Genomic DNA, 26,696 nt, shown 5'->3' with positions numbered 1-26,696 from the left:
TCAGTCTCATTGTCAAATGAAAAAAAAAAGAAACGATTGAGTCGGTGATCTTAGACTGATGAAAAGATGCAAAAATCCTAGTACTTTATGAGGGGCGATACCAACAGTATATGTGTTGCATCTCGAAGCTATGCATACTATACACATATATGCTGCAGCATAATATTGCAAGGAAATGTCTTTTAGATGGCATATTTTTCAGTGTCACTGTAGGCTGCGTCACGCGAGATGCGTAACCTATTGAAGAAAGCTGCACGTTCAACGATCGTCCACCAATATATGCTGTGCAGTTTCCAACAGCAGTGCATAATTATTTATGCTGCATGGAACAAGCAGCTTGGCTGTTTTTGCTTTTTTACTGCATGTATGCTGTAGGCCACAGAGACAAGTTGAAATATTTGTATGGTCAGTTTCATTAGTGCTTAATTGAAGTAACGTGCACGCAAACAGGTGTAGGTAAAAACGTCCCCGGAAAAACGTCTCCGGAAGAAACGTCCCCTGAAGAAGCGGCAACTAGGAAAAAACGTCCCCAAGGCCAAAATCGGCCCTAAAAAAGATTTATTCTGGAACACACATGAAAAAAATCAACAAATGTTATGCCATTCTTTCTCGGCTTTAAGTTAAATGTAATCATCATATGGAACCTGCGTCCTCTGGGGGCCCGAAATGTTTACAAGAACTGCGGAAATTAAAGCATGCCACTGTCACTGTATTACCGCTGCCATAATTTTTTTTTTGTCATGAATGCCCGCATCAATTCGATGTTCGCGGTCAATTCCAAGCCGACAGGTGAAACCGCTGTAATAAAGTTTACATGCATCATTCATCATTGCAGTTCGCCACGGAGAAACGTAGTCTACGTCCTATAGCGCAAGACTCCAGCCCCGTTCGGGGACATTTTTTCCTACTTCGCCAATAGGGACATTTTTTCCGGGGTCGTTTTTACCGGATCCCCACGTAAACACCCCACACTGTCTTCGCTTGAAGCTTGACCGGTAAGCTATTTTTGCATGTCGCATATCTTGCCTGACTGCAGGCGCCATGGTTTCACACAACTGTTTTTGCTTTTGCTATAAGCTAGAGCCATTAAAATTTCATCACCATTCAAGAGTTGAACACTGATAGTAGTGATGCACACATCACAAAAGAAAATATCGCTCGCGGGTGACCAGTGGAACAGTGTGCGAGCAGGATTCGGCGTCTGTTTCCAAACAAATCACTTGATCTTCCAATATAAACACGCAACTAAAACATTGGCCACTGTCGCTGTTTATGATCAGGAATTTTCGCAAGGTACTTGGCGATGCATTGGGCCAAAGCTCCGATTTGCTGAACCACCGCAACGCATTTCTTATCTGTCAACCCGACGTACATGACAAGCACGCATAGTTTTTCCAGCATCGCAAAAAAAGAAGCGAAACTCACGGTGGTCTTTTCCGCCACCGCTAGCTTTCGCTAGCACCGCCACATTTCTGAATGCGCAAACTACAGGCGCGCATACACGACAAACATGTAGCGTTAGTGTGTAGACACTTGACATCGTGCTTGCCGCTGTTAGGCGAACAGCAAAGCCGTTGAAGTCGGCAACTTCCGAAACCGAAACAAGTCGAAACCAGCCGAAGCAGCCGAAGCTGTAGTGCTAGTCATAGCCATTGGTGGCGGCGTCGCGGCGTCGCGCTTTCTTTTGTGCTGCTGGCGGCGTCATGCTCTCGAGATTTGCGAGGCACAAAGCGCAGCAAAATAGCTCGTGCGATGTGCAGAAGCGTCGTCAGGTTCTGTGTAAACCTGTGCAAAAAGTGTGCCGGCGTGCCCAACAGATAGTGCGTCTTCCTTTGTGCGCTTTCACTGGAAACACTACGCTGACGGCGGGACTATTGGAGGGCGGTCACCACCCGGGACACGTTTGGCATCTCAGATGTAAGTAAATTTCCTTCTGTCCTGCACATTCTTCTGAAAACAGCGCAGAACTGGTCATGCATGCCAACACAATGCTAGTTTGTTAGTTCGCAAACAACAAGACGCGTTCATAACAAACGGTTGTTTGGTTTTGACAAAGTAAGGGGGGGGGGGTGTTAATGCTTTTGCAGTGTCTTGGAAAAGAGACAGTGTCGTGGGCTGCACGATTGGAGTAAAATATGCCGTACAAATCATCATTCGTAAGCTCATTGCGGGGTGCATGATGCCGGTGCCGTACTGCGATTCAGCCTTCGGCAAGAATTTAGTATGGGCAACTTCGTAAGTGCCTCGACCCGGTCCTTACGTTGTGCTGCAGTTGAAGCTCCGGCGCTTGTGCATTGAATTTACACGGACTGAATAAGCGGTAAAACCTACCTGCGTTACGACAGGGCTAGCTCATTATTCAAATGTTCTATAAATATTGCGGATTATGGGATAAGGAGCCGGCGAACACGCGACGGCAGTATGATTCAGCTGTAATCGTACTTAAAGCACCATTGTCGAGCCTTGGGTGCAAGTAGAAGGCAAAAAAAAAGTTTTTTTAGCTATTTTTGAATTTTTTCACCTTTATTTGCTTCACATTTTCTTTTGCATAATTTGTTTTGACTGAAGTAATCCACAAAAACTACAAAGTGCATATAAATGACAGACACCAAACTCAGGCCTTCAGTCCAAAAGTAGCAGTAAGGTGTAAAGTTAATTATGCATTCAACAGTACCAATAGTATTGATTTTCTTGTGTAATTATCTACAAATGAAGCAAAAAAATCTGAACTAATTGTGCTGAGATGCCCCATCGACATCTTCCCTGATATGAAATATGAATCAAAATGTGTGCAGGTTTTTTTGTACTCAGTGTATGAAATTCATGCAGGTTTTAAATTGAGGAGTGCATGCAGGATTCCAAGCAAAACAAGCCTTTGCTCAAGGTATCATTCCAGTGTGGTGTTTTTGTTTAAATTTATGCATGTTTTGTAGAAACAACTGTAGATGTTGATAAGGAAGTGGTTTCGGGGGGTGGCTGCTCCTGGCCCTACGGTGCTGCGATTGGTAGGTCACCGCAGCTTGCGGCGGGGGCTAGCCTGCCACTGGATTTCTATCTGTTGTAGGCAGTCTTTGTACCTACTACCGTTTCAGTGGTGGATGACGGCTGTTGCGACGTGCCTCTCTCTCCCACTTTTTTCTTCTCTATTTTCTCTTCTGTCCGCACGAGGCAGTGGAGGTGGCTCAGCTACAGAGCCAGTAGTAGGCCCATGCATTTTCGTTATCTTCTTCCTTTAGTCGCAACAACAAGTGGTGGTGTGTCTGGATCTAGCTCATGAATGGCTACCACATTTATGAATCGTTTGGTGGCCGCATGCACTTCCATACATAGTTTGAACAGTCACGTTACATTCTGCAATTTACTTCTTTTTACTTTTTGGATGGATGTGTTTCCACTTTTGAGTGCGTAGCCTTTCACAATTCATAATTGATCGGGTGAGCGTGTTTGGACATGATAAAAGGTTTGGCAGTTCGATAGCATTGGCCCGTCATGATGCACAAGCAGCAGACTGCTTGCTGCGCTGGTGCCAATATCTTCCTAGATATCACTTGATCATCATGTCAGTGTTGAGATCATTTAATGGAAGTGTGCAGATAGCTATAATCCCACATTTTCTTCACTGGCTTGCAGGCAGGAACTTGTCAGCAAAGCAGCTTTAAAAAGGAAAGCTCACAAAAATTATTTCTCTAATTGTCTGTTAAAACTGGAAAAAATTATTGTATAACTAGACTGCTCACTCACCATGTCAACTTCAGCAAAAAAAAGGGGGTTGGATAATAGAGGCAGTTGCACTGCAGTCCTGATAAATATGTTGAAGTTGTTGAAACATAACTTGAGCTTTGAGTGCAAAATGAATCCAAGCTAGATCTGCTAGAGAGCAAGTAAAGTTGAAAGATGGAAAGATGGCACTTGACTGAATTCTCTTGTGAAAATTTATATATCTGGTCCGACTCTGCACATTCTTCCGAGTTGACGTAGTGGGAGCTAGGGATGAACTTTTGCCTTTCTTGGTGCACTGCTTGTGTGTAACCCGAGTTGTGGTTGAACATTGCATGTTCAGAGGGTGGTAGGGAAGCAAACTTGGCGGCACTAGGAAGGCTATGAACAATATGATGATGATAGGCTGCCTTTAGACTGACTGGCTTGCATTTCTCGGTGTGTTTTGTATGTGCGAATGTTCCATAAGCTGCCACATATGTCTTGGATTTGATGTTGAGGTGACTGGAATGATCAAAAACTCAATGTTATGATCGAAGTCCTCAGAACATGCTGTGATTTTACTCCTGGATTAAGTTGCAGACATTGTTTGCTGGGCATACATACCTTTGAGAGGAAATCCAGTAGATGAAGGTACGGGCGGAGTGCTTGCTTATTATTCCAAGCTAACTGCTCAAACAACGTCACCATTTTCTGGAAACAGATTGTTCAAGCTTCCAGCCTTCCGGTTGTTCACCCGTGCAATACAGTGAAGCGCATTTACGCCTTGGCACATGGCAGGCTCAGGGGCTTGTTCATCGCTACTGTACTAAGTTAGACCTCAAGTGGACTCGAAATGCCTTTTTCCATTGCCATGAAGTAGGGTTTAAAATACCTAGCTTTAAAATACCTAGAGGTTTAAAATACCTAGAGGTGGAGAATACCTCAGTAATCTGCGATTTGCTGATGACATTGCCTTGCTAAGCAACTCGGGGGATGAACTGCAAATAATGATTGATGACCTAGACAGGAAAAGTAGAAAGGTAGGCTTGAAAATCAATATGCAGAAGACTAAGGTAATGTTCAACAGCCTCGGGAAGGAACAGGAGTTTACATTAGGTAGCGAAATACTGGAAGTAGTAGGCGAATATATCTACTTAGGACAGGTAGTAACCGCAGATCCGGATCATGAAAAGGAAATAACAAGAAGAATAAGATTGGGATGGAGCGCGTTTGGCAAGCACTCGCAGATTATGACTAGCAGCTTACCGGTATCGCTCAAGAGGAAAGTATACAACAGTTGCATCTTGCCTGTGCTCACCTATGGGGCTGAAACGTGGAGGCTAACCAAGAGAGTTCTACTTAAGTTGAGGACAACCCAGAGGGCTATGGAACGAAAAATGGTAGGGGTAACATTAAGAGATAGAAAGCGCGCAAAGTGGGTCAGAGAAATAACTCAAGTTAACGACATTCTAGTGGAAATTAAGAAAAAGAAATGGACATGGGCAGGACATGTAGTGCGAAGAGAGGATAACCGATGGTCGCTGAGGGTAACAAACTGGATTCCAAGGGAAGGAAAGCGTAGCAGGGGGCGGCAGAAAGTTAGGTGGGCGGATGAGATTAAGAAGTTCGCAGGGGTCAAGTGGATGCAGCTAGCACAGAACCGGGTCAAGTGGAGAGATATGGGAGAGGCCTTCGCCCTGCAGTGGGCATAATCAGGCTGATGATGATGATGATGATGATGAGGGTTTAAAAGAAGGTTTGATGACGGACATACTGTTTGCTCTGCTAGCAAGTAACGAAGAGTTAGCATAACATTTCTTACAAGTTACACTATCTGGCACCTCTTGATGTGTGTTGTGCCTGCTGCGCCACTGAATCCTTTGTGTGAGATCGGAGGTCCCTGCAGGATTACAGACTTATAATGCTACTTAAATTATGAGCTGATCGAGGTGGTAGATAGTAAAACTCTGTTAATGGTGAATTCCAATAACAGGCTGTGGTCACTTACAGAACATTCTTTTCTGCTCATTTTGGACCAACTGTATTCCAAATGCAGATCCGGAACACAGGTTTCATCTTCCAAATGCAGATGAGGAGCGCTTGCTGAGCCAAGATCGCTCCATGGAGCAGTCTGGATTGCTCTGCCGAAATCAACAGGACCGGCTGGAAATTTACTTGAGTATGTGTTCAGCTGCACCTACCATTTCCAGTAGATTGTCTCTGCTGCGCTTGCTGTGCCCTCTGCAATAATCGACTATTGGTACTTGCCGCTGCTACGAATCCAAATTGCTGTCATGAACTAGTGCTCACTTTTGAGGACAGCAAGTCTGAGAGCAGCAGTATTCTGCAATAATCTTTTTTAAAGACCTCAGCTCAGAGTGCGACTGGAAAACTATGTGCAGAAACAATCTTTGTGTGCTATTTGTGAACTCGAAGCCATTCCTCAACTCTGAAACAGTGAAAACAGTGATCTGAGCCTTTGTTTTATTTGAGAATAGTGCCAAAGAAATCTTACCGTGCTTGCCCGCACTAGACTATCTGAAAGAATGGCATAAACGGTTGAGGTCAACACCATTCTAAGACCTATTACAGGTTTAAAACAGACGACATGTGTACACGAAGCACAGGCTAGCGCACAGAATGACTGGCAATTCCTCTGTCAGTCCATGGGCACTACCTACTTGCGCTAGCATGAGTTCCAAACACAGTCGGGACACAATCTGTGCTGGATGCAGGTGCTCTGTTGTGGAGCGGGCAATCCATTTAAGTTCTGGGATTGTAATTCACTATGTGTGGAGGAAAAGCAAGTGAACATCTCTCTGCTGGCATATGTCACATTGCCTGCTGCCATCGCTTTTGGTTTCAATATGTGCTAGTGACAGGAATGCTCACAGCACAAGTGGGAGTGGAGACACTGATCTGCGCCATTATGGAAATGCCAAGATGTTAGCATGGGCAAACATCTCTTTGCATCACCACGAAGGTTGCTAAGGCTCAGCTCCATGTATGAGCAAGCGAGTGCAGTGCGGGCATATGTCAGACAGCTCGTTAACTATGGGCCTACAGCAACAGCTGCCATACCTTTAATGAGAACTCTAGACAAAAAAGGCAATTTTACAAAGAGCAAAGTAAATGATGATAATGACTTTTTTTTTATTTAACAAAGCAGGTGGTCAGAGTGAAGAACTCATGCCACGACTGTTAATATGCCTCTACTGCCCCATTTGTAAAGCAAGCAGATTGAAGTTCTCGAATGAGCATGTTTACAGTCGTGAGCAGCTCTGTTAGATGTGTGTCCATAGGGTGGCACAATGTTTCATTGTTCAAAAGAGTACTAAACAAAAGGTGGTTTGGAACTTAAAGGGGAAAGAACAGAGAAGCTGGCTGTATTTTTGTTTTGTTTTTTTCCTAAAAAAAAAGAAGCTGGCTGTAGATGCAGAAATACTGTGAATGGTGAGAGGTGGACAGGTGCCAAGCAGTCGTGAACTGCACCTGGACTTTGCAAGGAGCCTCATGCTACTCATGAGCCACAGTTTGGCCATACCTAGCTTATATAAGCTTGACTTGTACAAAACATGCCTGCAAATGCAACCCTGCCTCAAGGCTGCCTACACCCTGCTGTGGCAGCTTCAGCGTTTAGGACATTTGACTAGTGAGCTGGGTGACGCGGGCTCGGTCTTAGCTGGGGTGGTTGCATTTCGATGGTGGAAAAATGCTAGGTGCCCATGTGCTTTATAGTGTCAGTGCACATTAAAGAAGCGTAGATGGTCGAAATTATCCAGAGCTATCTACAATGGCTGACCCTCGAAGTCAGTTTCTTTGGCATGTTGAACACCATGATCAAATCAAGGCTGCCTACTGTTAGCATTAGTAGAGTACCTTCGCAATGCCACAAAGTCTGCCCCTCACCACACTCCTAAATTTCGTTGTTTGCAACTCTACTCAGGTTACTTAGTTTGATGACCCCTTTTCCTGAAACAGTAGCAGTTGACGAAAAGAAGTGTAAAAGCATGTCTCACGCCCATGCACTGAACTCCGAGAAAGGTGCTGATTTGGTCATAATTTTTTTTTTCATGAGAATTTGGTCAGTGTCATAATATGACCCTTGGAAATTCATATCTCTACTGAAATGTTCATGTGATAATCCGGGTAGCTTTTATAGATGGCTTGGATGATATCATAAGTGCTATGATGGTGAACTGTGCTTAGTGTCTGCAATACCTGCATGATGAAGATGGTGAATGCAAATTAGAAAGATTTTTGCTCTACTTTTGGTTCACCAGTGGGTGCCTAGTGAGTCGTCAGCGCAAGCTATCCATAGGTTCACTTTCTTCATGCAATTTACATAGCTGTGGAGTTCTCATAATAGCAGAAGTATCATATTTATGGGTCACTAACTTTTTTTTTTTAATGTAAGATAAGTAAATACGCCGTCAGCAACCTTAGAGCGCAGCATGTTCTTTACCTGTATTACCTGTTTATCATGGATAGAATAATGATGCTGTACTCCTGTGCTACTTTCAGTGTTCAATTCTACACGGTAGCACATCACTATACTCAGGGTTAAATGTCTGGCTATGCAGCTGAAGCTAGGCAAGAAAGTGAAGGCAACATACCTCTCTTCCCTTGCCATGTAGAGTGGGTTACTTCAGCGCTAGTGACCTTGCATTAACTCTCCAACTTTCTCCCTTCACTTCAAGCCTGCACATGCCTAGCCCAAATAGTGAGCAAACCACTCTCCTCGGCAAAGAGACTAAAACTTGTCTCCTTTCCTTTCGTACCTTGGCTGCTTAGCCCACAACATGTCTCCGTGTATAGCAAGATTCAATGTCATATTTCCTCTTACTGTCGGAGCACCCTCTGCTTCTGCTGTACCACCCTTGCAGCAGCCCAGTGTTTTGTTTACCACAGAAATTCATGTCTGTGCAAGCTACACTGGCATGGAGAGGTGCATTTCTGAGCCAACTTTCATGCTTTATGATGATACTCTCTTTGATCGCCTTTAAGTTGCATCAAACCTGGTCATGTGTGTTGGTCAGTACCAAATGAAGTAAATTTCTTTGACTAACATACTTTGAGAAGGATGGCAATTTGCATGAGTTGGTAAGGCGTCATCTTGAAAGTAGCAGCACGAAAAAACAAGGATGTGAAAGGAGGCAAGCAGGCAGTAACTCGCAACTAAATTTTATTGATGCAAACATGAAATATGTAAAGCCAAGCAACGCCGCAAACTGCTCAGTCACTGATAAGCAGACAGCAAAACATCAATCACTAAAATATCCGAGCGGTTCCATTTATGTAGATATAAGTAGAGGTACCAACTTGGCTGTGCATTGTAAAGAATGCACTGGTTGCTTTCAGTTTCTTTCAGCTGCGCACATTCTGGCTGTCATCCATTTCAAATCAGCTGGAAAATCATTGAAGCTGAAGGCATTTCACGACTAGGTAATGAATGTGCTAGTGAGCCGTCCATCGTGTTAACATGCAGTGAGTTGGGATATCTAGATTAGGGAAGTGCTCTTAAATTTTAGTGACTCATGTTTTGCTTTCTGCTTATAAGTGATTGAGTGGTTTGCATTGTTGCTTGACTCCTTTATATGTTGCAAGTTAGCGCCTGTCTTGTCTCCTTTCACAGCCTTGTTTTTTCGGGCTGCTTGTTTCAAGATAAAATACAATTTCTGCTACTTAGGTCATAAAATGAATTCTAATGAAGTTCCACATCTCTTAAAAAAGTAGTATTGTAGTTACAGGCATGTATTAAGGCCCTGCACTACAAATTAAGAGGCTCGCTCGATATAAAGCATAAAGGGAGAGCTTGTCTGATCTTGGGCCTAGTGGGCATTAGTGGATTATGGATAGGTTGATGTTAAAATGTACTTGCAGTTAAAATCAAGTAAATGCTTTATTTGTAACTAGGGGCACTGTGATGCCTAACCTGTTCTTTTGCCAGGCTGGCGACGAGATGGAGTGAAAGGATTTATTTCAGTGTTGGTAGGTCTCGGGTGATGTCAACATTGTTTCTTCTCTGGCTTTATAGGCAGTCGCCCTTCAACGAATTCAATCCTAAAGTGAAAGTTTGAATCCCAAAAAAATTAATCTAGGATTACTTAGCAGGCTGAGGCGAATTCATACAGTGACTCATTTCAAGAAAAAAAAAAGTATTGTGGTGTTCCTATTCTATGCCTTTATTTCTTGCTCACAAAGCCTCTGCATGTAGGTCTTGCACTATATTATGCTCTGATTTGTTGGTTCATGGTACTTTTTACCTTACAGCAAGCTCCATGTGGCTTCAAAGCAATGGCTTCTTCAAGCTCTACAATACCCTTTGCCAGAATCACACAGTGCTATGATGGGCAAGTAGGACATTGATGTAAGTGCTGAAGACATTTTTCAGCATGTGTAGTTTCTTATCTGCCTAACCTACTATTGCATTTGTGGCTCCTTATGTTTATTTTGAGGTTCAGGTTTCTTCAGTGTTTTCTTTGATTGCTGCCATTGCTTACTGGCTATGGCATTTGGCTGCTGAGCCTGAGAATATGGAATGGAATGGTGCCTGGGGCCTGTCGATACAGGCAAAATGCAAATTTGCCTACATGTTGGGCAGTGCCAGTGCACAGTTTAAAGAACTTTTTGTGGAAGAGGGAGGGCTCTGGAAATTAGCCCAGAAGCCCTCTTTCATGATGTCTCTCATAGCTCATGTTCAGCTTTAGGGTAATAAAAGGACATTGAGGACAAGCTGAAGCTAGCTTGTGTTATACATTTCTGCATTCTGTCGATACAGGAAAATGCAAATTTGCCTACATGTTGAGCAGTGCCAGTGCACAGTTTAAAGAACTTTTTGTGGAAGAGGGAGGGCTCTGGAAATTAGCCCAGAAGCCCTCTTTCATGATGTCTCTCATAGCTCATGTTCAGCTTTAGGGTAATAAAAGGACATTGAGGACAAGCTGAAGCTAGCTTGTGTTATACATTTCTGCATTCTATTCACTAAAATGCTATTTTACAGAAAATGCAAGTTTCTTTTTAAGGTAGGAAAAGCCAGAAGTTTTGAAACAAATCTCATTACCAGCTGAATTTATAAGATGTGAGGATAGTACACCTTGAAGTGAAGCTCATGCACCTTCACTGTGGTTGCTGCAGTTGTTGGGCTAGTTATATTCCTCTGACTGCAAGTTAAATTAGCAGAGTACAGTAGGGGCAATGCAGTCGATATAGGTTTCAGTAGTCTTGACATTGCACTGCTTTCACATAAGTACTACCATCTTTCATTTGAATATGATTGACAGTATTCTGAGTAGTGGCAGGCCGGCCACATGTGATCAGAGTTCTTGAGTGCATACTGGTTGCAGATTTTCACCATACCGCCATGGCTGGAATGCCACGTACCGGGATGCCAGTAGCACTGCAGCAACTGAGAAGGAAGTGGTTGAGCGTTTAATTGGATGGAAAAATTCAGTGTTATCTGTACTTTTAAGTGTTAAGCTGATGTAATTTGTGCATGTGGAATCACGTCAAGCAGTTATTACTTCTCGGCTAGCTGTATTGGCGGCGGAGGTACTACAAACTACTGAGAAAAGTGTTGCTGGCTTCTGTCCTCATTGAAATGCAGCTGCTGATGATAACAAATGTGGCAAGAAACAGGTGGCCTTGCTTCCACCTTGAAATATGTGCGTGTTTGTGAAAAGCATTGTTTTGAGGCTTAAAGGTAACCGATACCATACCCCTTCCACGGAGAGTAGACCAAAGCACATCCTCATAATTTGTGAGTGAGGAGGGAGAACTCACAAGTTTCAGCAAATGTAAATGGCGGTATGGGGTTGTTCTGGCAGAATACTTCTTCAGTGATTCTCTCCTCAGCGAAAACCCCTTCACTGTGGCGGTAAAACCTGTTTTGGGGGCAGAAATAGGGTGCTGCCAAGAGACATCTCTTGTGACAATGACCACATCCATTACCTGCTCCACTCTGCCTTGGTTTGCTCTCTCTATTAAAGGGATTAAGCTCTTAAGAGCACCTTAACCTTACAGGTACCATTCATAACCCCCCTCCCTTCCCTTCTGGTTTTCAATAGAGAAGGCATGCTCCTCCCAAGATTCGTGCATAACATGAGACTTAATACAGAAATATTCAGCATGGCACCCAACTTCTGCTGCAACGGGGATTGGGAGAATATTTTTGCAGATCCTCAGTGCACAATCACATAATACTTCATTGACATAGCCTACTATATGTCACCTACACATTACTCGTGGAGTTTGTATTCTTTTTTTTCTTGAGAGAAAAGCGCTGTTCAGTCAAAAGGCACGATGCAGGGGAAGGTGGAGTGAGCACTGATTCTGTGTGTTCGCAATTTTTGCTTAGCTTTCGTTCTTTTTCTTCTGGTGGTTTGGCAGGGTTGCTGATATTCGAGCGACACAAGAACTGAGTCATGAGTCTGCTTCTTCGCAGTGGGATCGTGCGTTTGTTTTCCTCATTGTAATGAAAATGTGCAAGGGTACTGACCCTATGTGGGGCTGCGAACATATTTATAGCGCATGAGTTATTTGCACACATGCACACCACACACTTGCAGTTTTGTAGTGGTGAAAAGAAGTAGCTGTCAAGACTGAGAGCATCTTCTAAGGGCACATAAATGTTGATGTTTGAAATTAAGCTGTGAATTTATGCAAGATGTGGCTTAGTTATTGAACTAACAATTTTTTAGCACTATAGTTGTTTCATGTAACGGGTTTAACTTAAGGTACAAAGGTGGCCGATTGAGCCCTGTGCTCTAACACACTGTGCACAGAAGCAGTCAAATCTTTAGTCCTCCCTATCTTCTGCTCAGGCCAAAGCAACTCATACCTTGTTGACACAAAAGTGACGTGTCTGTATTATTCCTGCATATCCTGCGTGGCGGTTTTTTTTTCCTTTTTCATTCTACTGGGAGGGAGTGAGAAAAGGGCTGCAAGGTCTTTCTCGTCTATGCGGGAAGGACGAAAGGGTACTGGGAGGTTGGCTGTCAAAGTGCTTTAAAACGAGTGACTGCTTCAAGCTGCCCGGGGCGCTCAATAAATTGTGGGTGGGTGGGAAGGGGGAGTGGAGGTAGTGGGAGGGGGTCTAGCTGTTTTCCGAGCTAAGCGCACAGCAGCATGTATGCTTCTTCCTTTTTTTTACTTAGTAGTGCGGAGAGGATAAAAAAATGGGGGCGGGGGGGGGGGGCTTGGCCAGCGCAGGTGGTGCTGTTTCAAACGAGTGACCGCCTGGAGCTGCCCTTGGCAAAGCACAGAGCAGTATGCACGCTTGCTCCTTTTTTCCCGTAGCAGTGAGGTGTGCGCTGCGATAGCCTGAGTGGCAGTGGAGGGAGCACTGAAGATTTGGCTGCTTCTGTGCCCGTGCACTGGGGCAGGTTTTGTACCTTAAGTTAAGCCCGCTATGTGATACAAGCCTGAATCACTTTGGGGCATTAAACCCCAAACCAAACCTTGTGTGAAACATCTTGTATACTATTTCATGGCTTAATCCAAACATCAATGTTTATGCACCGTTCAGAAGATACTCTGTCTTGACAGAATAATTTTTTGCGCCACTACAAGACTGCATGTGTATAACGCAAATAACTCAAGCTCTGGTAATGAATATATGCAGCCCCACATACGGCAAGTACTCTTGCACATATTCATTACACTGCGGAGAGCAAACGCACCATCCCGGTGACATGATGCGAAAAAGCCGACTCAACTCCAGAGTCCCCGCGTCGCTTTGCATACCCATACAAGCTGTACACTAAACTATCGAAAGAAACAGAACGAAAGCAAAAAAATGCAAACGCACAGAATCAGTGCTCACTACATTCCCGCGCATCTCGTCTTGACTGAGCAGTGCTCATCTGTTAAAAAAAATCTAGGAGATACATATGTGTCGTATAGGCTACGTTATCCATGTGTGACGTGACTGTGCACCCAGGACCTGCAAAAATATTTTCCCACAGGAATTGCGCTAAGCAGGATAGCTGATACTCTTGAGTTTTGCAAAGAGCCTTTGTAGATAATTGTGCCCCCATTTTCACCCTGGTCAGCTCAAGGAGCAAGAGGCACGTAGGAGCACAATTACCTATTATAATCTGTATGATCCTGAATGGGCCAGGGCTCTTGTGCCATTCGCAGGGCAGCGTACAGCTTGTGAGATTGAGTATCGTGACAGGAAATTGGCACTTCACAAAAAATACTTTCACTTGAACTTCAACTCTATGCAGCCCTCAATGCCTGCTTTTCATTTGTTGGCAGTTAGGTGACCTTGAGGGCTCATCGACTGCCACTCAACTTGTAAACACGGGACATTATATCATTTGCTCGCTATTTGTGCTTTGTTCTGCGAGTTTATCCAGCTTTTCACAAAAGTGGATGCAGTGAGTATGCACAGATCTGTTTTGTGAAGCATTGGCTGAGTGACGGCCCAGGTCAACCCTGTTCAACCCAGAACTTCTGGCATATTGTTTCGTGGATACAGCTTTGGCTACCCTCCTGACATCCCAGCTTTTGACACCAAGTATGCATAACCATGGCCTATCACAAACTGCAATGCTGTAATTGATCATCACATACTTCTGTGGTGCTGCACATTTCAAATTGTCACTATATGGGAGCAATGTTTCAGAACCTACCTAATGCAGAGCTATGATAGACATTTGAGGACTAAGAGCAAGTTTGCTCTGCATGGTGACTTCCAGAGACAGGGACACACTTGTGGGGAAAGGCATGTTGCGTACATACCTTCCAACCCTTTGATTTTCCAGAAAACCAGATTTTTGACCGAACTTTCTGATTGCACGATCACTGCCCTAAATGTGTCGATAAGGGGCTTCTGCCTGCAAAGAATGGCTTTTGCAAAACCGGCACTGCGGAATCAGCAGCCGCGTCTTAATTGCCAGCATCTCCATCAAAGGCCCCACTAGCACCATTGGCATCATTGGCTAAGCAGGAAATCAATCAAAGCAGACTTTAGCTGAGCGAGAGTAGGTGTGGCTGGCTGCACACACAGTTGATGTACTGCGTTTCTTGTAGACAGCGGTGCACAGCTAATGCAGCCACAGTAGATATAGATGCTTTGCTGGCTTCGCTTTCGATCTGAACTAAGGGCAGCTGCTCGGTGCACTTCACGTTAAAGGGTTTTTCCAAATGTCACGCCATCTGATCCTCCTGTATTGAGCTCAGCCGCATGCCTCATCTTACCAAGCTGCTCTATGCACAACAATGGCGTGATTGCTCTTCTTTCAGAACCATCACAGCCAACGACGGTCGCAGACGACATTACGTGTAAAAGGGCTAGTAATGGTTTTGCATTGAAGACTTACAGCACTCCGATGGTGCTGAGAGAAAACTGCGGTGGTGGGCACGCAGATCAGTTTTGCTTTAGCTATGGAGACATAGCGAGAACACTCGGTGACGGCCTGTAGATATCTCGGCGTACACCTTTAGACATGTATTGCACGCTTGCTGCTGCATGTGTGTATGCTCAGGATGTTTAGATTAGGACTCATCAGACACTGCCTGAAAGTGGCAGCCCCCCCCCCCCCCTTTCGGACATTGAAACATCAAACATGGCCTCTTCATCACCCCCTATTGGGCAGTCTTCCCATTTTTGGTCTTAGCACATACGTATAAAGGAAGCTGGGGGCCCACTAGCAGCGCAGTTGAGCCTTTGGAACAATGAACATTTGTGCTAGAGGCATCAATGGCTTAGTTGTCATATCAGGGTAGTACAGACGTCTTCAGACTCGCGGTGCTGTCTAAGTGGCTGGTTCACTCGTTTTGTGGAGACACATTCACGGTAGGCAGAAGGCATGGCTTTTCAAGCACAGTGACCATTGTGGCTCCCAGCTTTGTTTGTAAACCAATCAGGGAGTTCAATTTGTTTGTTTGGGTGCATAGGTTGCAAAGCAGCATGCATGTTTTCTCCCCTTGCCCCTGAGCCCTGCAAGGTCAAAGAGCAAGTGTAGCAGCAACTTCAAACCAAACCTTAATAAACAAATTTGGTCACTAAATTTCACATTTCTCAATGCATATGTCATGTTCTACATGAACTGTATCACAGCGGCAGTGAGGTGTTTTCAGCTGTTTTTCACAGCTGCCTTTTCATGCATCCTGGGAAACATGTTCTGTTAGCCTGTGAATATAGAGGTTGCTTCTGAACGTTCAGAGGACTTGACATTAGGGCATGAGTCTGTTATGCCTGTGGAATAGGTTTTAATTCAAATTTTGCCCTTGGGGTCGAATTCACAAACATGTCTCGACTTGACACTACCTCAGCTCTATAAAGTGAAGAAAACAGTCTTCTCTACTCAAGGTTCAGTTGAGATTCTTGAATGCTTTTCAGCATTTCTTATGACTTCGTATCCTCTAGAAATATCCCTCCACTTTAGGCAGCACACATGGCTTACAGGGACAAGACAAAGGCCAAAGTTTGGCCTGGAAAGTACATGCCACTACGTGTAACCTGGTCATTTTCGAATGTGAAGTCCTTCTGAACAACATCAACAAGCTGCCTCAAGAGTCGCAGCCTAATAGGTTGCGGCAGCCACTTTTTGATGGCGACGAAATTTAAGGCACCCGTTTGCTATGCAACATCAGTGCACATTAAAGAACCCCAGGTGATTGGAATTTCTGGAGCACTTCACTACTCATAGCCTGAGTTGCTTTATTGCATAAAAAAAGTCCCAGCCTAGTAAAACTGCTCTGTTGTGGCCGATGAAAGACACGAACGCAGGCAGCTGGGAATGGAAGTGAGTTTTATCACCAACGCCTCTGCCTATATAGCCCTTGTTTTACGCAATATCAGATGTCAGTTTAGGCGCATGCGCAAGACAAGGGCTATATAAGCAAAGGCATTCGTGAATAAAACTCACGTTCCTGGCTGCCTGCGTTTGTGTCTTTCTTTGGCCACAACAGAACAAAAATATGTTTTGCAAACTGCATGAACAAGGCAGCTGTGAAAAATGGCTGAAAACAATTCACGTCTGGCAACATTTTCTGTCATTGACATAAAGCTTGTGTAGAACAGGATTTAGGCATTGAGAAGTGCTAGAATTGCTATGAAATCTAGTGACCTAGTTGCGTGTTTGCACTCGAAGTGCTCGGCGGTGAGCGTTGAGCACATGTAAAGTGCAAAAAAGCATATTGCAGCGCATGCACCCCAGCCAAGAAATTTGGCTTTCCAGAATCAAATGCCGCTTGTTTCCAAGCAAGCTAGGATCTGTAATTGTAAATGTACTTGACTGCGAATATCCCTGAGCCACTCTGAAGACAGAATTGACCCCCCCTCCCCACAGCACCGTGCGTCTAAAACATTATGCACCGAGGCCAGCAGCAAGCCATCGATGTGTGCAGCACAGGTGTTCCATGGCACAACTGCACCTCCGGTACCTCCCTCTTCCTATTTACAATATGCCATTCCCTACAATTGCACCACTGTTCACAGTGGTTCATAAAAACCCCTGCACATGCTTTGTTTGCTGTTAGCCGTCAAATGCTTGCTGCAATTTGGCACTCGGCACGCTCTGAAATGTTGCTGAGGCATCCGGTGACAACTTGAAATATGCCTATACCACAGCAGTATAATGCGGTGATCAACTACAGCATTAAAAGCTGCACCTGACAACAGCTATCCATACTCATCGTTAGCTGCATGGACTTCGGGAGACTTGTCTTGGTCGTACTTGAAACAATGTTTCAGTATTTTCGAGTCAGATTGAGGTTCCCACAGAGCCAATGCTTCAAAGAGTGGGTCTGTGAATCTTATTGTATCCGCTTTAATGAAAGGCTTTGTATGCAGTAGAATGAAGTCCGCACAGCGTGTGAACGCTACAATGCCTCATGTTTGCAAGTGGAGGTCGAAGTGGCCCTATATTAACGTCATTGCAACTTTGAAATTCGTGAGAAAACTTGCGTTTTCTCCTGCACTCGAGGAGCGACTAAAGTAAAGCTTCATTTCTAAAAAAACATGCCTCGAGGATCGCTGGGACTAAAGGTTTCAGTCAAGGTCTCCATGCATTCTTTCCGCATGGTATTTCTCAAGAAGACTTTGTTGGAAGGAACGCTCGGAGGCCGTCATGAATTTTAACCAAGCCTTGAGTAGAGGAACAGCTGTTTCCTTCACTCTGGAGCAGAGGCAGAAGGTTGAGTCGAGGTGCATTTTCATATGATCATATATGTAGGATTGCATAATCTTTCAGGTTTATTTTTATTCTTTAGCCGTGTATGCTGAGCCATATCCAAGAGTGCACACTTCTACTTCTCGAAGGCCGTTTAAATCTCCAGTTTTGCACTGCTCTCTTGACTTTGTAGTTATTGTAGCTTTTCATGAAGCGGTGTACAAATGTCATTGATCGATAGTGAAGAAAAGAAGCCAGCAGTCGGCGAGGCCAAGGAAAGCACTGGAGATTGCACTTTGTGTGTTTTTTTTTTAATTTTTACTTTGGTAATCACACAAATTTTTTTTTGTTTGTTTATTTCTCCTTCGGGCAATATACAGGTATTGCCCACGAGGCAAGACAAAAGGAGGTGCTAAACCTCCTGACTGGGTCTTGTCCTCGCCTGGGTACAGCAGCAGGAGCGGTATTGCATTGTACAACAACAAAAGGCTGTCTTTGCCATCGCTTACAAAACAGACGCATCATAAACAGTTCTTGTAAATATATACAGATAATAAAATAATAATACACACTAAATCATATACAAAAATGGTACAGTAATGCAATACATTAGGGTTGTTCGAACCGATACAGCATTCCTACGACGCAACAACCCCACAGACCATCCACCACAGAACACCGCACAATCTGCACGACACACCACCCCATCCGCACGGCATATCATTTTATGGCATATCATACAGACCGCACGATATGCCACACAGACCGCACGACATCCTACTATGAACAATCTATGAGGCCACCGCACCACAGGACCCACCCCCAGCAGGGTTACATCAAACGGAACCAGAAGTAAGCATTTTGTTAGGACACAACGTTAGACAAAAAGAAAGACGAACAGATGCGTTTAAAACCCCTGTGCGTGGAACTATATTTAGCTGCATCTATTACAAACGGATGAGAATTACACATCAACATGATCTGATGCTCAATTAATTGTGTTCCGTAGTTAGTACGAGGCCTATTTACCACAACAGAAGTTTGACGCAAGCTGTAACCAGTAGATCTGTTTAGGTACGTGTTAAAAAAATTAATGTAATTTGTTTTTATTTCGTTATAAATAAACACACATATTTTGAGTTCATACGTGATTTTCACAGGGATTATTCGAGACTGTGTATTTGCCGAGCAACTATTTGTGTTGTTTCCTGCAGGTAAAAGTAACCGAGCTGCACGCGACTGGAGGGCTGATATTTTTTCTAAGTCAGTTTTGTTACAAGTACCCCAGATAAGAAGACAATAACTGATGCGAGAATGGATAAGAGAGAAATACAACTGTCTTTTCAGCGAGCAAGGTATAAGATCTCGAAGCCGGGAAAGCATACCAATAGCTCTCGCTATCTTGACACGGGTGTGGTCTATGTGGTCGCTCCAGCCTAGGTTGTGATGGAATTTAACTCCTAGAAAGGAATGGGAGCTGACACGTTCAAGGTAGCAAGAGCCGTAGCGAAGATTAAAATCGTAATCTATTGGTTTGTTTTTTGCACAGAAGAGCATAAATTTAGTTTTTTTCTCGTTGAGTTCAAGACTATTTAAGTTTAGCCATACACTAAGATTTAATAGCCACGTGTTAGCAGTGTTTTCAAGTTCATTAAGATTTGTTCCAGAGAAGAATACATTCGTATCGTCTGCATATAATACCATGTCATCAGTTTGAGGAATGTTAACTATATCGTTTATATAGATCAAGAAGAGCAAAGGGCCTAATATAGATCCTTGCGGTACACCATATTTTACAGTCCTTGGGTTTGATTTGTAGCCATGTAGGCATACGAACTGAAAACGCGACTCAAGGTAACTGCGCATGAGTTGAAGTGCTATGCCCCTAATTCCACATATTTCCAGTTTTCTTAGCAAAATATGATGTTTGATGGAATCGAAGGCTTTGCGAAAATCTAGAAATATTCCAACGGTGTACAGCTTATCCTCAATATTTTTAATTATTTTATTTTTTATTTGTACGAGAGCCATTTCAGTTGATCTTCCTTTCTGGAACCCGTACTGCTTTGTTGATATGATGTTTTTTGCAACAAAAAAGTTGTTGAGGCGTTTGTGTATGACACGTTCAATCACTTTCGAAAAAAGAGGCAAAACTGAAATCGGCCTATAGTTGTTCAGGTCACTGTATTTTCCTCCCTTGTGAATGACGACGACACGAGCTATCTTCATTTTCTCAGGAAAGATTCCCGAAGCGAGTATGCGGTTGCAGATGTAAGCGAGTGGTTTTGAGATTAAGTGGGCAGTTTCTTTTATAGGTGCGGCTTTAATGTCGTCGTGGCCAGCTGCCGATCGGTTATCGAATGAGTTTATTATAAGGTTTATCTCATCCTCAGAAGTGGGCGTTAAAAATGCACTTTCAAGCAGCGCCTGTCCTATATATCTCTCCAGACTGCTGTGAGGCAATGAAAGAGATGAAAAGTTTCCAGCACCTGCGTTAGCTAGATGATCATTGATAAGGTTAACTAAGTTTTGCTCCGAATAAGTGGCTCCATTTATAACTAATTCAAATGGTATACCAGAAACGTGCGTGGCGTTTAGTTCATTGAATTGTTTCCATGTTTTTCGGGGGTTATCTGCGCACTTTTCGAACTTATGTTGATAGAATCTACACTTGGCTTTCTTTAAGTCAGAGCTAAGTTTGTTTCTGACCCGCTTGAATTCTTGCAGCTTTGCAATATCACGCGTCCGCAGAAACTGTTCGAACAGCTTATCCTTGTGTTTTATGCGCTTAAAAAGGTCATTCGTAATCCATTCTTTCCTTACTTTCTTGTGCCGAACAATTGTTGTGAGGGGGAATGCAGCATCGTAACAAATTTGTAATTCGGACATAAAAATATCGTAGGATACAGATGGATCGGGTTCCTTATATACGTTCGCCCAGTTCAAGTTATCAACAAGTGAATGAAAGGTCTTTTTTCCGCCGTCATTGATGATACGGATAGTATTATTTGTGCATTGTGTACGTGTGCTACAAAAATTGGTAGATGATCGCTCAGTCCTGAACAAAGTACACCGGAGCAACTAGCAGACTTAGAAAAATCTGTGAAACATAAGTCGATCAGAGTACTTGTATTCGATGTGACTCTCGTAGGCTGTTCAATGACGTTCTCACAACCATTTTGAAGCATAATTTCAAGAAGTTGAACTTTAGCAGGGTTATTAGAGTTAAGATCGATATTAAAGTCCCCTATGATCACTACATGCCTCTTCCAGGAATTGACAAAATCCATGAGTGATTCAATGTAGTTTAAAAAAATTGACAGCGTGCCCTGGGGCGGTCGGTAGACGCATACGATGGCAATGTTTTTGCACATGATGGCAACAGTTTCAAGGTCGTCACACATGCAGGTAAAGTCGTCTATGGTATCATAGTGAAAACAGTCGCGGATAAATAGGGACACACCTCCACCCCGTTTTTGCACACGATAAACAGAAACGTGACTGTACCCGGAAAAATTCGTAACATCAGTGACACTTGAGAACCATGTTTCTGAAAAAGCCAAGAAATCAAAGGAACACTGTAGTTATGAGAGGTATGTACTAACGTCATCTTGTTTGTTCCTCAGACTCTGTGTATTTAAATGAAAAAAAGAAAGCCCCTTTTCACGAAAACACTTGTTACTTTTCACCAGATCATTGAACGAAGTAGTCGTGTGGTACGCCATCTTGATTTCTTGAAATCGAAATAGCCGTCGTCACTAACCTAAAGAATTTTGCTCAGGTCATTTTCGGTTGCAATCCTGATAGCACTTGCTTTTGCTTGTTTTCTTACAAACACTTTACCCTCAGAAGTCCACACGAATTTGTAGTCATATTCCTTTGCCTTATCTTCGCCAGCCACAGCAATCGCCTGTTCATTGCTGTCAAGTTTTCATAGAAGCTGATGTTGGTCAACTTTTCTTGCGCGCACTTGCGTGCTTCAAACCATTTGCGCCTGAGGGCTCGGTTGGAAAACCTTACAATCACCACAGGCCTTCTGTCCTTTTTGGGGGGCAAACGATGCACATGTTCAACGTTGCTATCGGATAAGTCAGGGAGCTCCAATTTTCGGGCAATCTTGTTAATTTCAGCCATGAGGTCTTCATTTTCACTCAGCTCAAGCCCATGGATTTCAATGTTCTGGTGGCGGCTATACTGTTCGAGTTCATTTAATTCTTGTTTTATTGTTTGGACAGTACTTTCACCGCTTCCACTCTCAACAGCCTCCACTCGACGCCGCAAGTCGCCTATTTCTTTGTCCTGTCGTTGTAGGTTCACTTTTACGTCATCATAAGTGTCAGACAGAAGCTGTACTGACCTCTCGATGTTCAACACAGTTTCCTGCATGTTCATTAGCTTGTCTAATTTGGTCTCCAGTACGAGCATGCCAGACAATTTTCTGTTTATTTCCGCTAGTACTGCTTGGAAATTTTCCAAGACATTATCTGAATCGGTCTGTCCAGCTGCTTGTTTGCAAGCTGGGCATTTCAGCGCTTTCCTAGTGGTTTCTTTCATCATCCTAAACGATCGTTCGGTCACGCCACTGCATTTTCCAATGTGGAAAATACAAGTGCAGTCGACGCACGTCATGAACGTGTCACCATCGGCAAAATTTGCGTTGCAAGAGGAGCATGCGTCCTTCATGGTAAACAAGAGCAGAAACCAGCATTCAATAGGCAATAACAGAAAAATGCAAAACAGCTAGATCAGCAGCAGGGGCGGTCGCGAAAAAAGGATGTGCTTAATAAATTGTCTATTACCAACCTGCAAGAATTCGATGACAGGTTTAGGCAGAGAACGTGGAACTGCGCCACCGCCACTGCTGCTGCATCGCTGAATGAAGACGGGGGTCGCTTGTCGCCGCTTTTATAGGAAGGTCCCGGCGCTTGGGTCCCCACGTGACGGCCAGAGTTGATATCAGCAGTGCGCTGATATGATGAACCAGGTTGTAGACGGCACCGTGCGAAAATTTCTGCAAGAATTCGATGACAGGTTTAGGCAGAGAACTTGGAACTGCGCCACCGCCACTGCTGCTGCATCGCTGAATGAAGACGGGGGTCGCTTGTCGCCGCTTTTATAGGAAGGTCCCGGCGCTTGGGTCCCCACGTGACGGCCAGAGTTGATATCAGCAGTGCGCTGATATGATGAACCAGGTTGTAGACGGCACCGTGCGAAAATTTCTGCAAGAATTCGATGACAGGTTTAGGCAGAGAACGTGGAACTGCGCCACCGCCACTGCCGCTGCATCGCTGCATCACCGGCGGCACTGGTGAACACTCTCAAGGTTCGTATAGAGACAACATTAATACGTAAGAAAGTAGCAGGTGGAACAGCGGCCGATGTAGCTCAGTTGGAAGAGCACCGGACGCGATATTCGAAGGTCGTGGCTTCGGTCCCCACCATCGGCACATTGTTTTTGCTTCTACTTTGTGTTTATCTTTCCCCTAAACAGATTACATTACTAATTTGTGTGATTACCGAAGCAAAAATTGAAAAAAAAAAGTACAATCCCCAGTGCTTTCCTTGGCCTCGCCGACTGTTGGCTTCTTTTCTTCATGTATTATAACGAATACCCTCATTTCCCCTTCATTTATCTGATTGATCGATAGGACATGGTTCGAAGGCCCTTGAAATATCTGTTCGACTGAGGTATTAAATTTTGTGGGGGTCTGATGCTGAACAGCCTGTATGCTCGTGTCAGTTCCTCAGATTTCTGTAGTTCAGAATCGAAACTTTTTGAATTGAATTGATGTCAAATAATAGTATAGCACCTACTTGTCCCTTTCCCAAAATGTTGGAGAGACATGAGCTGAATTTTTGGATCTGGGATATAGTCCTGCTTTTTTTTGCATTTTGCAGACGTCGCACAGTGAAAACCTGTATCCAAGCCCGAACCCAACAGGTCAACAGCAGCAGAACAAGGGAACGTATATCCAAGCTCCAAACTGGTGGACCGAAAGCAGATGTTTTGTGACCGCAGTGTGTCAGCCATGCTGAGACATAGCATGAATAAAGCCAATCCAGGTGACCACATGTGTCTTTTCCAAGCATGCATGCTTTACACATGAGGCATATCTCATGGAGGGCATCATTTCGGCAAAACATTTTGTCACAACTGCAGCAAACACTGATTGAGGCCTTGCACAAGGTCTAAAGCTGGGATATTAGTATTATGCGCAACACAAACATGAGGAGTGGTGTAGGAGCCTTGCAACCATGCAGAGTATCATTATAGCATGGTAGCATTCCTATGTCAATGTCTCTCGTCCTCTAAGATCACACTGCTGTTTTGCATCTTTTGAATCCTGAGTCTCGAACAATCCTCACGCTGTGTGCGGGTCGGTAACCACGCACAGGTTTTTGCATGCCGTACCTTTTGAAGCGAAAGCTTGTCTACGCGTATCAGACTGCAGCTTCGCGTGGCTTCACATAGCCTAGTTCTGCGCATGTGTGTGACGTCACAGCCAAGGCCAGCTGTGCAGCCTCCTCGCCAAGCTCTGCCAGCATTGCCTAGCAACGCTTAAGAGGTGTGCGACTCCTCCTCAAAAAAAAAAATTGTCTCCACCGGGAATTTAACCTCCATCCCTTGGATCCCCAGCCAAGCGCTTTACCACTGTGCCACCCCCAGATCGTTAAACGCTGTTCACAACTCCGCTTGTCTACCGTGATCCAATGGCTTGGCGACACATTTGAATGTATCAAATACTAAAATATAGTTAAGTCAGTCAGTTAGGGTGCGGCCGAGATGTATCAAATACATGTTAATTAAACCAGTCAAGCTGACGCCACGCTACCTGAAGTTGAGCCAAAAAAAGGGCATAGGAAGGGATTGGGCGTGCAATTTGAAAGTACCAAAGACTAAAATAGTCAAATCAGTCAATTAGGGTGACGTCAAGGATGTGACACGCAACCGGAAGTAGAGCCGGAAAGGTGCATAGGAGGGTGTTGGCACGCAATTTGAAAGTACCAAAGACTAAAATGGGTAAACAAGAAGTGAATTAAGCAACCAACAGCAGCCTCCGTGCTTTCATATTACTCCAATGCAGATTCTGCACTGCTCTAATTTTTTACACACCTGTCATGCAACAGTACTATGATACATATTTTCAAAACATTTTGATGCAAATACAAAAATTGTAACGCAGACTGAAGAGTCTCCAAACATAAATTGTGTGACATTACACTCCTGCTACATATTAAGGTTCGCACTTGATCGACGATGTCAAATACATGACAAGAAAGCGCAACTTCCCAATTCAACCTGCGAAGGGGACGGGCAAATCAGGTGGTGATAAACTGATTAAATTTTGGCATGCAGCAGACCTCAAGGAGCAGAAGAAAATAGGACATGAAACATCTGGCCCACAGACCAGTGGCAGCTCTTAACATACAGCTCTGCATATATACGCGTTTAGTTGTGTGATGGGATTACGCAGTCATGCATGCCATGTATCTCGTACACTTCACGTATGCTGTACGGCCACGTTGGGTGTACGTTCTCCTAGGCTGTACGTTCTCCTAGGCTGTACGTTCTCCTAGCCTGTACGTTCTCCTAGGCTGTACGTTCACCTAGGCTGTACGCAGCAATAATTGCGTACAGCAGTCTTGTACAAATCTCGTACAATTTTTCCAGTAGGGCAGTCACGTGACACATGGGTGTCGTAGCGTATATGTCACATACACATATCTTCTAGATTTTTTTTACAGAGGCATGCTGCTCAGTCAAAAGACGCGATGCGCGGGAGTGTAGTGCGCACCGATTCTGTGCATTTGCAATTTTTTGTTTTCGTTTTGTTTCTTCCAATAGTTTGGTGGGGCGGCGGTATGCAATGCGATGCGGGGATTCTGGAGTCGTCTGCTTTTTCGCAGCAAGCCGCAGGGATGGTGCGTTTGCTTTCTGCAGTCTAAAAAAAATGTGCGAAAGTACTTGCCGTGTGCGGGGCTGCATATATATTGAGTACCAGAGTGCGAGTTATTTGCGCACACGCACGCCCATATGCGCCCATACACATGCAGTTTTGTAGTGGCGCAAAAAAAAGTAATTCTGTCAAGACAGAGCATCTTCTAAAGGGCACGTAAACTTTGACGTTTGGATTAAGCAATGGAATTATAGAAGATGTTTCCCATAAGGTTTGCTTTATGGGGTTTAATGCCCCAAAACGACCCAGGCTTGTATCACATGAGGGGCTTAACTCAAGGTACAAAACCAGCCCATGTGCGGACAAAGAAACAGTCAAACCTTCGGTGCCACAAAAAAGCAAGCGTGCATACTACTCTGTGCTTTGCCGAGGCAGCTCCAAGCCATCACTCACTTTAAACCGTGCTGCCTGCATTGTCCTGCCCCCCCCCCCCCCGATTCTTTCATCCTTTCCGCACAGCTAAGTAAAAAAAGCAAGCTTGCATACTGCGGTGCTTTGCCGAGGCAGCTCCATGCCATCACTCACTTGAAACCGTGCCCTTTGGACAGCCTGCCCCCCGATTTTTTCATCATTTCCGCACTACTAAGTAAAAAAAAGCAAGCGTGGATACTGCTCTGTGCTTTGCCGAGGCAGCTCCAAGCCATCACTCACTCGAAATCGTGCCCGTTGGCCAGCTTCCCCCCCCCCCCCCCCCGATTCGAGCCCAGCCTCTGGGTCCTGCGCCCAATAAAGTATGGATGCATCATGTCGAACTTAAGAAATCAGCTGGTAATGACATCTGTTTCAAAACTTATGGCTTTTCCTATCTTAAAGTAAGCTTGCATTTTCAGTAAGTAGCACTTTAGTGGATAGAATGCAGTAATTTATAATAAAAGACAGCTTCAGCTCTGCCTCAATGTCATTTTATTACCCTAAA

The 26,696-nt window shown here is 44.2% G+C and overlaps 1 protein-coding gene across 1 annotated transcript; it reads left to right on the top strand.

Moving 5' to 3' along the window:
- The first annotated feature begins 1,591 nt into the window (after positions 1-1,591).
- Positions 1,592-23,981, top strand: LOC146200440 (uncharacterized). The gene is made up of 4 exons (XM_084592946.1): positions 1,592-1,917; positions 5,756-5,878; positions 9,973-10,069; positions 23,721-23,981. Exons 1-3 carry the CDS (start codon positions 1,704-1,706, stop codon positions 10,047-10,049), a joined length of 414 nt encoding a protein of 137 aa, XP_084449072.1. The 5' UTR covers positions 1,592-1,703; the 3' UTR covers positions 10,050-10,069; positions 23,721-23,981.
- Positions 23,982-26,696: the final 2,715 nt, after the last annotated feature.

This window comes from Amblyomma maculatum, chromosome 2, assembly GCF_055883805.1.
Source record: "Amblyomma maculatum isolate TAMU_Amacu chromosome 2, ASM5588380v1, whole genome shotgun sequence".
Lineage (NCBI taxonomy): Eukaryota > Metazoa > Arthropoda > Arachnida > Ixodida > Ixodidae > Amblyomma > Amblyomma maculatum.
Note: the sequence above shows the minus strand (reverse complement) of the source record. Positions and strands in the feature narration are given on the sequence as shown.

Bases quoted from the DNA above. Each gene is read 5' to 3' on its own strand.
- LOC146200440 (XM_084592946.1), top strand. From the start codon at position 1,704: ATGCTCTCGAGATTTGCGAGGCACAAAGCGCAGCAAAATAGCTCGTGC. The intron at 1,918-5,755 runs GTAAGTAAATTT...TTCCAAATGCAG, and splicing joins ACACGTTTGGCATCTCAGAT to ATCCGGAACACAGGTTTCAT. The intron at 5,879-9,972 runs GTATGTGTTCAG...TTTACCTTACAG, and splicing joins CCGGCTGGAAATTTACTTGA to CAAGCTCCATGTGGCTTCAA.